The 12837-nt window shown below is 51.2% G+C and overlaps 1 protein-coding gene across 1 annotated transcript; it reads right to left on the bottom strand.

Moving 5' to 3' along the window:
- Positions 1–2668: 2668 nt before the first annotated feature.
- On the bottom strand, positions 2669–4631 carry ARL4D (ADP ribosylation factor like GTPase 4D). Its single transcript, XM_032321980.1, has 2 exons — positions 4528–4631; positions 2669–3960 (listed from the first exon to the last, which is right to left on the bottom strand). Exon 2 carries the CDS (start codon positions 3864–3866, stop codon positions 3261–3263), a length of 606 nt encoding a protein of 201 aa, XP_032177871.1. The 5' UTR covers positions 3867–3960; positions 4528–4631; the 3' UTR covers positions 2669–3260.
- Between the last annotated feature and the right edge of the window lie 8206 nt (positions 4632–12837).

Genomic DNA, 12837 nt, shown 5'->3' with positions numbered 1-12837 from the left:
CCTATCTCCAACCCTGATCCCACCCCCATTCCAAGCCTGTGGTCCAGAGCTCAGCATGCAGAATCCCTGGGGCAGGGGCGCCCAGGTGACTCAGGTGGTTAAGTGTCAGAATCTTGGTTTTGGCTCAGGTCATGATCTTAGGGTCGTGGGATCGAGCCCTGCCTGGGGCTCCATGCTCAGGGGGAAGTTGGCTTGAAAGATCCTCTCCCTCTGCCCCTCCCCACCCAAATAAATAAATAAATCTCTTAAAAAAAAAAAAAAAAGAAAGAAAGGAAGGAAGAAAGAAAAAAGGGGCGCCTGGGTGGCTTGGTGGGTTAAAGCCTCTGCCCTCGGCTCGGGTCATGATCCCAGGGTCCTGGGATCAAGCCCCACATTGGGCTCTCTGCTTGTCGGGGAGCCTGCTTCCTCCTCTCTCTCTCTGCCTGCCTCTCTGCCTACTTGTGATCTCTGTCAAATAATTAAATAAAATATTAAAAAAAAAGAATCCCTGAGACAGGAGGATTATTCCAAAGCTCCTGATCCCCACCCAACCAGAAGGGAGCTTTCTTACCAGAATCTTCCACTGCTCCCCTCTCCCCACAACCCCTTCAACGCAGCTGGCTTCTCCATCTCACTCTCTTGCTGCCAGTACGGCTTCCTCCACCCTCACCAGGCCAGAAGGATGTGGGGAAGAGCTGGGACCCTGGCAATCTCCTGCAGACATGGTCCCTGCCCAGGGCTGGAGTCTGGGGGAGCAGAAGATGCTTCTAACCAGAGACGGAGGCCAGGTGTTTGGCAGAGCCAGAACCAGGAACTGGGCCCATGGAGGCCCCTCTCCAGGGGTGTGGGAGGGTGCTCTTCTTCCAGATCTGGAGACCCCAGTCCCCTAGGTGACCAGAAATGGAGAAAACATGTCCTTGGAGATTCTGAGACAAAAGGACATTATTGTGGTGGAATGAGGAGGAAAGAGCTCCCAGCAGGACAGAGGACCTTCTAGCCAAGTCTTCCCCAGCCTGTTCCTGGGCAGAAGAGGACTCTGCCCTGAGGACTGAGTGAGATGAGTCACAGGCGTGTGTAGAGGGGAGCCAGGTAGCACGTGTCTCCAGAAGAACCAGCCCAGCAGCTCTGTTAAGCAGGCCCCTCGCTGACGCACACCTGGGCACCCTTCTGGATCCATGCATACCCGCTCGTATCCTGCCAGCCAGGAAGGGGAACGAATCTGAACCAGCCCAGACTCCACAGCAAAACTCAGCTTCTGCTCGTCCAGGCTAGGAAGGAGCAAGTTCCTTAGGAAGTCCCCCCGGACAGGCCAGTCAGCACCTTCTCTCCCTCCCCAGCTCCTTTATTTGATTCTGCAGTGGGGACTCTGAACCTGCTCTGGATCCCACTTTTGCACAAAGGGTAGGGGTGGGACCAGGGGGCTGAGGGCTGGAAAGAATTGTGTGTCTTTAACCGTCTACTCCCACCCAGGCTAGGAGGATCTGATTGTTGGTCATCTCTGACTCAGTGGGCCCTGGGTGTTGGTGGAGGGGGCAGACTTGAAAGTCTGGGCAGAGGTCCTCTGGACCTAACAACAATAGACTTTTATTCATTTTTTAAGATTTTATTTATTTTAAGGAGAGCATGAGCAGGGGGAGGGGCAGAGGAAGAGGAAGAGGCAGACTCCCTGCTGAGCGGGGAGCCCCCCACAGGGCTGGATCCCAGGACCCTGGGATCGTGACCTGAGCTAAAGGTAGACGCTTCACCAACTGAGCCACCCAGGCACCCCTAGCATTTTCTTTTCTTTTTGTTAAGATTTTACTTATTTATTTGACAGAGATCACAAGTAGGCAGAGGAGCAGACAGAGAGAAAGGGGGGCACAGGAAGTAGGCTCCCGGCTGAGCAGACAGCCTATGGAGCTCTATCCCAGGACCCTGAGATCATGACCTGAGCAGAAGGCAGAGGCTTTAACCCACTGACCCACCCAGGCACCGTAGCATTTTATTCTTATCCTCGCTATGGGTGACCTACACCTTCCCCCTCCTCCCCTGGAGGGGGAGTAGATGTCCAGCAGTCCACACTCCCACCAGGCACAAACCCAGACTACCACAACAGCCCCTCTCCTGGGAACAGCCACCATTCCTAGCGCGGGGCAACTCACAGTTTAGTCACCAGGGCCGGGCTGGCTCAATCCAGCCCAGACCTCCCCAGCAAGAGCCCCTGCCGCTGCTGCCAGGGAGCTGCAGTCAGCAGGATTGAGCACACGGAGCTGGCTGAAAGCCAGGAAGGAATTACTTTCCATTCTCACAGGATCCCCCAAGGTGGAAAAAAAAAAAAAGAAATCAGCCTGAGCGCTGAGGAGTGGGGGAGGATGAAAACAGAATGGCTCCTTGAGGACTTACGTATAGAGACTTAGGAAAGTCCTCTCAAGGACCAGCCCTATGAGGGGCAATGTAAGAGCCAGGAGATGAGGGGAGGGGCGGGAAGCAGGGGAAAGGGACACCCCAAAAAACGGCAGAAATCAGGGAATAGCTTGGGAGAGGGCAATTTCAACTCCATCTGTAATTTCCACCAGCCATCCCAAAAAGAGTGTTTCCTTTGCAAATTCAGCTTTGAGATAAACACCCTCCTCCTCATTCCTGCCACCCGTATAAAAATCTGGGACTACTCCTGGGGCTGGGTAAGAAAATACCAGACCAAGGTCAGAGCTACAGTATCATCAGTCTTTAATAACTTAGAGGCAAATGCTAAAAAATAGTTAATAATAATACAGAGGACACACATGGCTTATAAAAACAGTTGTGGATCTACAAACGTGGGGTAGGGTTCTTGGCACTTTCACACAGACACAAAAATAAAGACTATTGTGACTAGCATCCTTAGAAAAGCAGCCTTAGGGGACACCCCATTTGGGGGGGTGGAGGTGGGGAGACGGTCCTCGTTCATTCCAAATGCATTCTCCAAACAACCTTCTTTTGCCCCAAAACACATCTCATCAACAAGCCAGAGAAGAAAAAGAAGAAACAGGGTCGAGGTAGAGTCACAGCTTACATTTAAGCCTCCCCAGTCCTGCAGCCTCCATTTCTCCAGAGGGGAGGATAAGGGAAGGAGAGGAGGAGTCATCCCATCTCCCCTCCCGTCCGGTCCCCAGTGCTGCACCAGAACAGGACCCCCAGTGTGCTCCTCAGTCCTTCATTGAGGCGGACGGGTCCTGCACCCCAGAGCTGAGTGAGGGGCCAGAGGCTCCAGATGGCTCTCCGGGTGTGCAGACCCCTACTGGTGAGGAGGGGACAGCCTTGGGTCACCGTCTCTTCTTGCCTACCCGAGCTGCCTTCTTCCTCTTGAGGATCATCTCGTACAGGCGCTCCAGGCCTGGCTGCAAGCCCAGCCCATCCACAGCACTGCAGCCCTGCACATGGGTGAGTGTGGCTGCTGCAAGCTCTCGGACGGCCAGCCTCTTCTCAACCTCTGCGGCGCTCAGTGCCCCAGGCTGATCCTGCTTATTGGCCAGCACCAGCACAGGCACACCCTGGTTGTCCGAAGCCCGACTGATTCGGTGGAGCTCCACCTTGGCCTCCTCCAGGCGCTCAGCCTCGGCAGCATCCACCACAAACACCAATCCGTCTGTCCGCCGTGTGTAGGAGCGCCACAGGGGTCGCAGCTTCTCTTGGCCCCCCACATCCCACACTTGGAAGGTGATGCCACGGGACCCTCCCAGGGGCACCCGGATCTTCTCTGTGTTGAAGCCTTTGGTGGGGACGCTCTGGACAAACTCCTTGAACTTGAGCCGATAGAGGAGTGAGGTCTTTCCAGCAGAGTCCAGTCCAATGACCACGACATGCAAGGCCTGGAAGTGGGGCAAGAAAGAGGCGGCAGTGGGCGCCATCTCGGTCAAGTGGTTCCCCATGGTGAGCTCCAGCTAAGGTGCAGGTCTTGAGGCACACAGTAGAGGCAGGGAGGTGGCCGTGAACGGCAGGCTCTTGGGACAGGTGCTGGGTTATCTGGACAGGGAAGTCACGGGAGAAAAAAAAGGAGACGCTTTAACAATAAACATGAAATGTGCAACTTCTAGATCCTTTCCTCAATCAGTCGTCCATCCTTCCTTTTTAAAATTCCGGCTTTTGTTTCGTTTTTTAAACAGCTCCATGTGTAAAAGAGGCACTCCTCGCTGTCAGGGGCGACATGTATACAGAGACCCCCGGTCCTGGACACGGGTTGCGGGGTGAAGCCTTGATATGGATATGGTCGGCTTCCCGCGCCCCTTCTCCGAGCTCGTGGCGCGGTAGCAGACGCAGAGACCCTTATTCCCCACGCGAGAATCCTTACAGGAAAAGGCAGGTCGGGCAGCGCCCCCCCAGTTAAGGGTTAGGGTACGGGCGCTGAGTCGGGGCAGTAAAGCCCGCTCCCGCCTGCCCACCGCATCTCCAAGCGGTTGGCACGCCCCTCCTTAACACCGTGACCCCCTTCCCACCGTCCCGCGACACTTCGCCTTGCACGGATCGCCTTGTCCTGCTCCCCAGGTCCCCGCACCGGGGCCACCTCAGCTCCCCCTGAAACAGCCCCTTTACCTTCCGGCAGCCGCACTCTCCCCGGACCAGCCACCCGAGCCGCCACACGAACTTCACTCCCACCTCCCGAGAGCCTCAGCCACCGCCGCCACCGCTGCCACTGCGGAACACTCCCCGGGTCTCCGCCTTAAAAAGCCGCGCGAAACGTCACGCAGCGCGAGCCAATCAGCAGTCCCTCAGCGGCGAGGCGGGGCGGGGCCTGGAGATACGTGACCTGCGACCCCGACAACCCCGAAGTGGACGTCTCTCTGCTCAATGCGCGAACGTTTTATTTGCTCTTTTCTCCCGTAGTGTAATATTTGGAGGTAACTCGGGATGGAAAGTGGGAGGGACAGACGTGGCGGCGTTTGACTTGGAAGGAGAGCTAAGCAGCTTCGTACTCTACGCCGTGGCATCCTCCCCGCCCACAGAGAGCCACCCCACGCGTACACCGCCTCCGCCAGGGTCTCCTGGAGCGATGCTCACAAATCTACGCCTTTATCTTTACTAAGTCAGTGTTCAAACCTGTGTAACCCTGGAACCTCATGAAACAGCCTGAGGCACAGACTGGTGCAGTCTGCATTCTACAGGGGAGGAAAGCTCCGAAGGGTTCAATGACTTGAATAAGGTCACCTAGGCAGGAAGCTGCTGAGCAAGGGATCCGTCTGAATCCCATGTGTGGGACCTGACGTCATAGCTGTCCCTCCTCTCTCATCCGAGAGGACATAGGGTTAGGCATCCTCAGCAGAAATCCCTCAGTTGCTGGTTCTAGTGCTGACCGGAAGCAGACACCCCAAGGGCCTCCCTTGTTCAAAGAGATAAAGAGAGACTTCTTCACTGCACAGGACTTTGATTGTCCTCATTCGTACTGTGTGCTCTGCCAGAGAGACCTCAGATAGAGAGGAGGCCTAGGTCACAGGGCCGGACCTCAGAGGGTTTAAACTCCAAGACCCGCCACTGACAGGAAACACTAGACCTTTGTAAACCTCAGGTAAGTCCTTGTAGGACAGGGCGCCTGGGTGGCTCAGTGGGTTAAGCCTCTGCCTTCGGCTCAGGTCATGATCTCAGGGTCCTGGAATCAAGCCTCGCATCAGGTTCTCTGCTCAGCAGGAGCCTTCTTCCCCCCCAACCCCCAGCTGCTTCTGCCTACTTGTGATCTCTCTGTAAAATAAATAAAATCTTTATAAAAAAAAAAAAAAAAAGTCCTCATAGGGCTTCAGAGAAAGGAGAGGTGTGAACTGGAAGCTTCTGGAAAGGTTTCTGTAAGTTAATGAGTACTGTGTAGAATTGGTTCGGAGGGGGACAAGACGGAATGGCGTCTCCCCAGCCATTGCACCCTGATACAGTTTGGGCAGCCCAGAAGGGGAGGAGATGTCACAAAAGGACAGATGAGCAAAAGGATATCAGTGATTACCTGCAGGGGAGGTTAAGTGAAATTGAAGGAGGGGAGGCAGATCAAAGAATAAGATCATAACCCTATTATTTCCATTTTTAAAAAAAGATTTTATTTATTTAACAGTAGGCAGAGAGGCAGGCAGAGAGAGAGTGGACGGGGGTGGGGGAAAGCAGGCTCCCTGTGGAGCAGAGAGCCTGATGCGGGGCTCGATGCAGGGCTCGATACGGGGCTAGATACGGGGCTCAAGGCGGGGCTTGATCCCAGGATCCTGGGATCAGGACCTGAGACGAAGGCAGAGGCTTTAACCCACTGAGCCACCCAGGTGCCCCTATTATTTCCAATTTAAAAGGAGGCTGGATTTTTACATTTACTGTGTAATTCAGTATTAACCCTTTTTAAAGGTTATATTTGAGGGGGATCAGAAAGAGAGTAGGGGAAGTCACTGCTAGACAGGGAGGGCCTAGCCCTTTCCTGTCCACTGGTCTCCCATCCGTTTAGCACCAGCCCGCCTTGCCACCTCCCTCTTTCCCTCCCTCCTATAAAACCAGCCACCTGGTTTCCCCAGCAATGCAGGGAGCCTCCTTGAATCCCTGGAGACATCAAGACCTTAGGAAATTAGTGTTATACTCCCTGTTGGGGGGTAGCAGATTACCACAAGAGCTAAGACACAGAGATGGCCTTTGTTAGGAGAGGGGAAGACGGCAGGCCACGAAGTCGGAAACCACTACCATGCTGAGTGGCCACTGCATGCCAGGCTCTTGTTCTGAGAACTCTATACTTTTCCTTTTTATTTTTTTATTTTTTTTTAACTTGTTTTTTAAAAAATAAGCTCTAGGGGTCCCTGGGTGGCTCAGTCGTTAGGCATCTGCCTTCAGCTCGGGTCATGATCTCAGGGTTCTGGGATCAAGCCCCACGTTGGGCTCCTTGCTCAGCAGAAAGCCTGCTTCTCCCTCTTTCACTCCCCCTGCTCATGTTCCCTCTCTTGCTGTCTCTCTCTGTCAAATAAATAAATAAAATCTTATTTTATTTATTTGTTTGTTTGTTTGTTTATTTGACAGACCGAGATCACAAGTAGGCAGAGAGGCAGGCAGAGAGAGGAGAGGGGAGCAGGCTCCCTGCTGAGCAGAGAGCCTGATGCGGGACTCGATCCCAGAATCCTGGGATCACGACCTGAGCCCAGGTCCCTAAGATCATGACCTGAGCTGAAGGCAGAGGTTTTAACCCACTTAGCCACCTAGGCGCCCCTAAATAAAATCTTTTATTAAAATAGTAAGCTCTACACCCAACGTGGGGCCTGAACTCACGACTCTGAGACCATGAGCCATGTTTCTCATCCACCGAGCCAGCCAGGTACCCCATACTTTTCCTTTTTAATATACAGCTCAACCCAAGAAGTCAGTATGGTTATTCCAAAAAGAAGAAAGAAGCACTGAAAAGTTAGGTAATTTGTCCAAGGTCAGGCTGCTAGAAATTGGCCAAACTTGGCATTGAGCAAATGTTACAATGGCTGTGAAACTGAAAACACACAGTAATGAGAAACACAGATTGTCTCGTTTTTCTTCTGCAACCTCTGAAACTTCCTGGGCCTCACAACTGAGAGGGAAATTGTCATTTGATTATCTGATGAAAGTGATAAAACTGACAATCCTACTCCACCCTTCATCTTTCTGGTTTGCCAGAGGTGTTGATGAACAAATGGGTAGGAGGGGGAGGGGCAGGGAGAGGTAAAGGAAGGGGCCCAGCTTGTCAGGGCAGCGCTAGACTGTGGGCTTACCGAAATTTGTCCCCTTTATACTGTGAGCTTACCGAAATTTGTCCCTGTCTAGTAGGGAACTCCGGTTCCCTGCCCCCCTCCCCCACATACACACCCTGTCCCCAGGGAGCCTTCCTCCATTAATGACCATTTTCCTTCCTGGCAGCCTCATGTCTGCAGCCCTTTCTCTCCACAAGATCACAGCCCAGGACCTTCTGTATTGGGGGATTCACTGCAGAGAACATTTGAACATCCGTACATTGAACAATCATATATGGGGTGCCTGCTAGGTTCTGAGCACACAGCCCTGAGTGAGATAGTGAAGGACCTGCCCTCTTGGAATGTACATTCTAGAGGGGAGAGGCAAGCAGTGAAATAAAGAAGATGGTTTCAGATGGTGATACTTGCAATCGAGGGAAATAAGACAGGGAGATGTGCCAGAGAGAGACTCAGGAAGGGAACTATTTCAAACTGGGGAGAGGAGGCTTCTCAGGAAGTCCTCTCCCATAGGTGACATTAGAGCCAAGGCTAAAGCGACAAGGAATCAGGTCAGCATTCAAGACAGAATGACAGACTAGCTGGGACCTACCCACTTCCTTCCAAGGGCTCCCCCACATGGATGGGATTCCATCCGTCTTCATCCTCAGAGCTGTCTCCCTGCCAGATGAAGCCCTTAACCCAGGGCTGGTTCCTGCCATCTACAGCTCCAAGCTGCCCAGCACTGTGCCAGTGGACAGTCAGGAAATCTTGCATGAATTCATGTCCCTGACTAGGAGAACCAAACATCTATGCTTAGCCTGGGAGATTCCTGGTCTGGGGTTCCTCAGCCTTTGAGGGTTCTGCTGATACTGGGTTAGCCAGGGATGCCTATAAAACCCTGTGTTTCTGGGCAAGTTCTAGGTAGTATTGGACTCTGGGGACTTTATTGAGGACAAGGGACTTTCTTAGAGGAGGAAAAACAGAGGCCAGGGGTGGGGATGATGCTGGAGAGAGAAGCCCCCCGTCAAAGCCTGGCGGACTGAAACCCTGGGCTGAGAGTCAGGGTGAGTCCTGTCCCTCACCAATAGACTAGCTTGGAAAAGTCACTCTCCCCCCTGCCCTCCGGGTTTAGGCCATTCCAGGTCCCTTCAGCTACAAATAGTCCATATGCAGAAATAGCTGAGGATAAGAGATGAAGGAGCTCACCAAGGAAGGGGCTGAGAAAATCCTTGTCTCCAAGGGAGGAGAGTGAGCCGTGAAGGAGGGAAGCCAAAGAAGCAGCTGGCAGCTTGGGAACCACAAAGACTCTTGTTTCCTTTCTTTTTTTTTTTTCTTTTTTTTTTTTTTAAGGTTTATTTATTTCTTTGAGAGAGAGAGGGCAGGGGTAGGGGCAGAGGGAGAGTGCATCCTCAAGCAGACTCCCTGAACAACGCAGAACTGGCACGGGGCTCCATCCCACGACCCTGAGACCACCACCAGGAGTCCACAACTTGAGCGTAAACCAAAAGTCAGCCACTCCATTGACGGAGCCACTCAGGCACCCCCACGAAGACCCATTTTTCAAATCCCAGCTTTATTTCCTCAGGAACAAAATGGAGAAATTACAAGCTACCTCTTAGAATGAGTGTGAACAGGAAAAAACCATGTATGGAAGGACCCCATAGGCACCCTTCTCCCCTGCAGGGGGCCCTTTCAGCAGCAAAGATCCCAAGACCCAGTCCCAGGGCCTGGGGCTTAGGTCTAGAAAGGAGCAGATACTGCCCCCTGGTGGATATGTTTGTCACTGACTGATCCCCAAAGAAAAGTGGAGGGAGGTTGTTTTAAGTTATGTATATAAGTTATATGCAGGTTCCTTTGCCTCCTTCTGGAGTCTTCCATTCAGACAGGGCCTTTTTTACAGTTTGAGGTTGGAAATGAAAAATATACCCTCTTCAAGTTTTTCTGTGGAACTGAGATCAGACTTAAATAAACATTATTTGTGGGGTACCTGGGTGGTCCAGTCAGTTATGAGTCCAACTCTTTGATCTCAGCTCCGGGCTTGACCTCAGGGTTGTGAGGTCGAGCCCCACTGTGGGCTCCGTGCTCGGCATGGAGGCTACTTCAAAAACAAAACCAAAACAGAAAACCATGATTTGAGCAGAAAATTTCATTTCGGTGACATTTCCCATACTGTTACTGAGGGCCTAATGACAGGGGCAGAGAAGGCTGAGGCAGGAGGAAGGTCCAGGGCAGGGACGGTTATGAAGAGCTCGGTGGCGGCCATGTTTGGGTGTCTGTGAGGAGGGATGTCCAGCGTCCATGCCTAGCACTCAGGGGAGGGTCGGAGGAAGGGATTTGGGTAGTCAGCAAGAACCAGGCACGAGAGCCCCCAGGAGAAAGAGAATACCTCAGAAACAAGGAACAGCTGAACTGAGAGGCAGAGAAGGGAGAAAGGCAGGCCCATGCTCTGGAGGGAACAGGTTGACTGCCCAGGTATCCAAGTTGGGTGGGCTCCTTGGAGCATTCACAACAGGGCCGGTCCCCAGTGACCTCATCCGTTTGATTCAGTCTTTCTCCTCAGATTGGGGTGGGGAGGTTTCTCAGCCCAGCCCTCCATGTGGTCTGGCACACACTGAGAGGTTAGGGTAGGCTTCAACCCATCGATCTCAAATTTGAGTGTACGTCAGAATCATCTAGAGGACTTACTAAAAACACAGATTGCTGAGCCCCACCTCTAGAGTTTCTGATTCGGTCAGTCTCGGGCTCACAGACCCAAAAATGTGCATTTACAGCAATTTCTCAGGTAATACTGATGATGCTGGTCTGGGGGCCACGCTACGAGGACTATTGGCTTAAAAGAGGAGTTCCAGTCCTGACTTTCATGTTTCCAGTGAGCCCTTGGGCACATTATTTATCTTCCCAGCCTCAACCTCTTCATCTGTAAAATGGGATAATACTTACCTCACATGGTTGTCATGAGAACTGAATAAGGTTAAATGTGTGAAGCGGTCCACAAAGGAGTTGGCCTATATAAAATCCTCTATGCCTGGTAGCTGTTATGATAATGATATTAAATTAGTTTATCTCAGGGCTCCTGGGTGGCTCAGTCGCCCTTCTGCACAGGTCATCAATCCAAGGTTCTGCTCGGCGGGAAGCCTGCTTCTCCCTCTCCCGCTCCCCTTGCCTGTTCCCTCTTGCTGTGTCTCTCTCTGTCAAATAAAGAAATAAAATCTTTTAAAAAATAAATAAAAACAAATGAGTTTATCTCAACCAATAACAACTACAGAAAAAAGGACCCAGGAAACCAGTTTAATATGGAATATCTTCCTCAGATAACACACAAAGTGACATATACAAATTGATCCTTGGCTGCCATTTCTTTTCCAATGTATATGACTGAAAGCATTGCTTTTCAGAATTTCATGTGCATATTAGCCTCCTGTGGACCCTATTAAAATGCAGATCATGGGCTCCTGGGTGGCTCAGTCAAGAAGCATCTACCTTCACTTCAGGTCATGATTCCAGAGTCCTGGGATCTAGTCCCATGTCGGGCTCCCTGCTCCATGGGGAGTCTGCTTTTCCCTCTCCAGCTCCCCCGTGGTTGTGCTCGCTCTCTCTCCTTATCTCTGTCAAATAAATAAAATCTTTAAAAAATAAAATAAAACGCAGATTATGTTTCAGTAAGTATTATAGACTGAATTGTGCCCACCCACTCAGGTTATATATTGAATATTCAATACTTTATTCAAGTAAAAATTCAATATTTATATATTGATGCCCCACCCCCCAGTGTGATGGTATTTAGAGGGGAGGCCTTTTGGAAGGTAATTTGGAGAGAGGAGATTATAAGAGTGGGGCCCTCAGGATAGGATTCGTTTCCTTAAAAGAGATGCCAGAGAGCCAGAGATGCCAGACGGAGAAGGTGGCCATCTGTGAGCAAGGAGGGACCTCACCAGAGTGCTATCTGGTTCAGCTGGTACACTGAACTGGGACTTCCAGCGTCCTCCACGGTGAGAAAAGAAATTTCTGTTCTTTAAGCTCCTGGTCTACAGTATTTTGTTATGGCAACCAGAGCAAACTAAGACAGTAGGTCTGATGCGGTGCCCAACTTTCTGCATTTCTAACCGGCTCCAAGGTGATACAGATACAGATGTTCACAGACAGCGCTTTGAGCAGCAAGGATCTAGAACAGATTAATAGAAAGTTACCCTAAAGGCTGTGCATTTTCCCTTACGGTGAGTACTTTTTTTGTGTCTTTTTAAAAAAATTTTTATTTTCTTTCTTTTTTTTAAATTTTATTTATTTACTTGACAGTCAGAGATCAAAAGTAGGCAGAGACGGGCGGGGGGGGGAGCAGGCTCCCCGCTGAGCAGAGAGCCCAGCGGGGCTCTATCCCAGGACCCTGAGCAGAAGACAGAGGCTTAACCCACTGAGTCACCCAGGGGCCCCCTGACGATGAGTACTTTAAATGTTCTCCTGCAGATCTACAACAGAGATCTGCTATAATCCCAAGCCTCTGATGAGTCTAGAGGCTTATTATCCTGAGCCTCAGCAATCATTATTAGATAAAAGAATGAATGAGCTAAGAGTTTTGTCTGACAGCTGGTCACCTTGCCTACTGCGAAGACCTTTGGACTTGGAAGACTTTTGGAAGTACCCAGGGTGAGCCAGGCAGCTTCTGCAAGCTGAATTTGCAAACTGGGGACGTTAACACTTCTCAAAGGTGTTGTAGAGGTTAAATGAGGGGTACCCGGTTGGCCCAGATGATAGAGCATGTGACTCTCGATCTCAGGCTTGTGAGTTTGAGCCCTACCGTGGGGGTAGAGCTTACTTTTTTAAAAAAAGGTGGTTTGTTTGTTTGTTTGTTTGTTTGAAGATTAAATAAGATTGTGACCATGCATGTGCCATAAACTGCACCTGGCTCACACACAAGGACACTAAAAAAAATAATAATAATCAGAGTTGAGCCCCATGAAACAAGTTTCTTGGCCTCTGAATTGGAACTCTTTGCTCCAAAGCTCATGTTGGCCTCCTGCACCTGAAGATTCCAGGTAGCCAGCAGGGTCTGCAGCAAGCCCAGCATGGGGAAGAGAGGACAGAGGGAGAGGGGGTTGAGAGATGGACTACCTGGGCAGGTGCTGGAAATAGAGAGGGGACAAACCCTTCTCCTGCTGTTGGGCCTTATCCAACTTGGGATAGGGACTAAGATACCTGCTCAAATGGC

The sequence above is a fragment of the Mustela erminea genome, chromosome 18 (genome assembly GCF_009829155.1).
Source record: "Mustela erminea isolate mMusErm1 chromosome 18, mMusErm1.Pri, whole genome shotgun sequence".
In the NCBI taxonomy this organism is placed as follows: Eukaryota; Metazoa; Chordata; class Mammalia; order Carnivora; family Mustelidae; genus Mustela; species Mustela erminea.
The sequence above is the reverse complement of the archived record's forward strand: the minus strand, read 5'-3'. Positions and strand labels throughout refer to the sequence as shown.

Bases quoted from the DNA above. Each gene is read 5' to 3' on its own strand.
- ARL4D (XM_032321980.1), bottom strand. From the start codon at position 3,866: ATGGGGAACCACTTGACCGAGATGGCGCCCACTGCCGCCTCTTTCTTG.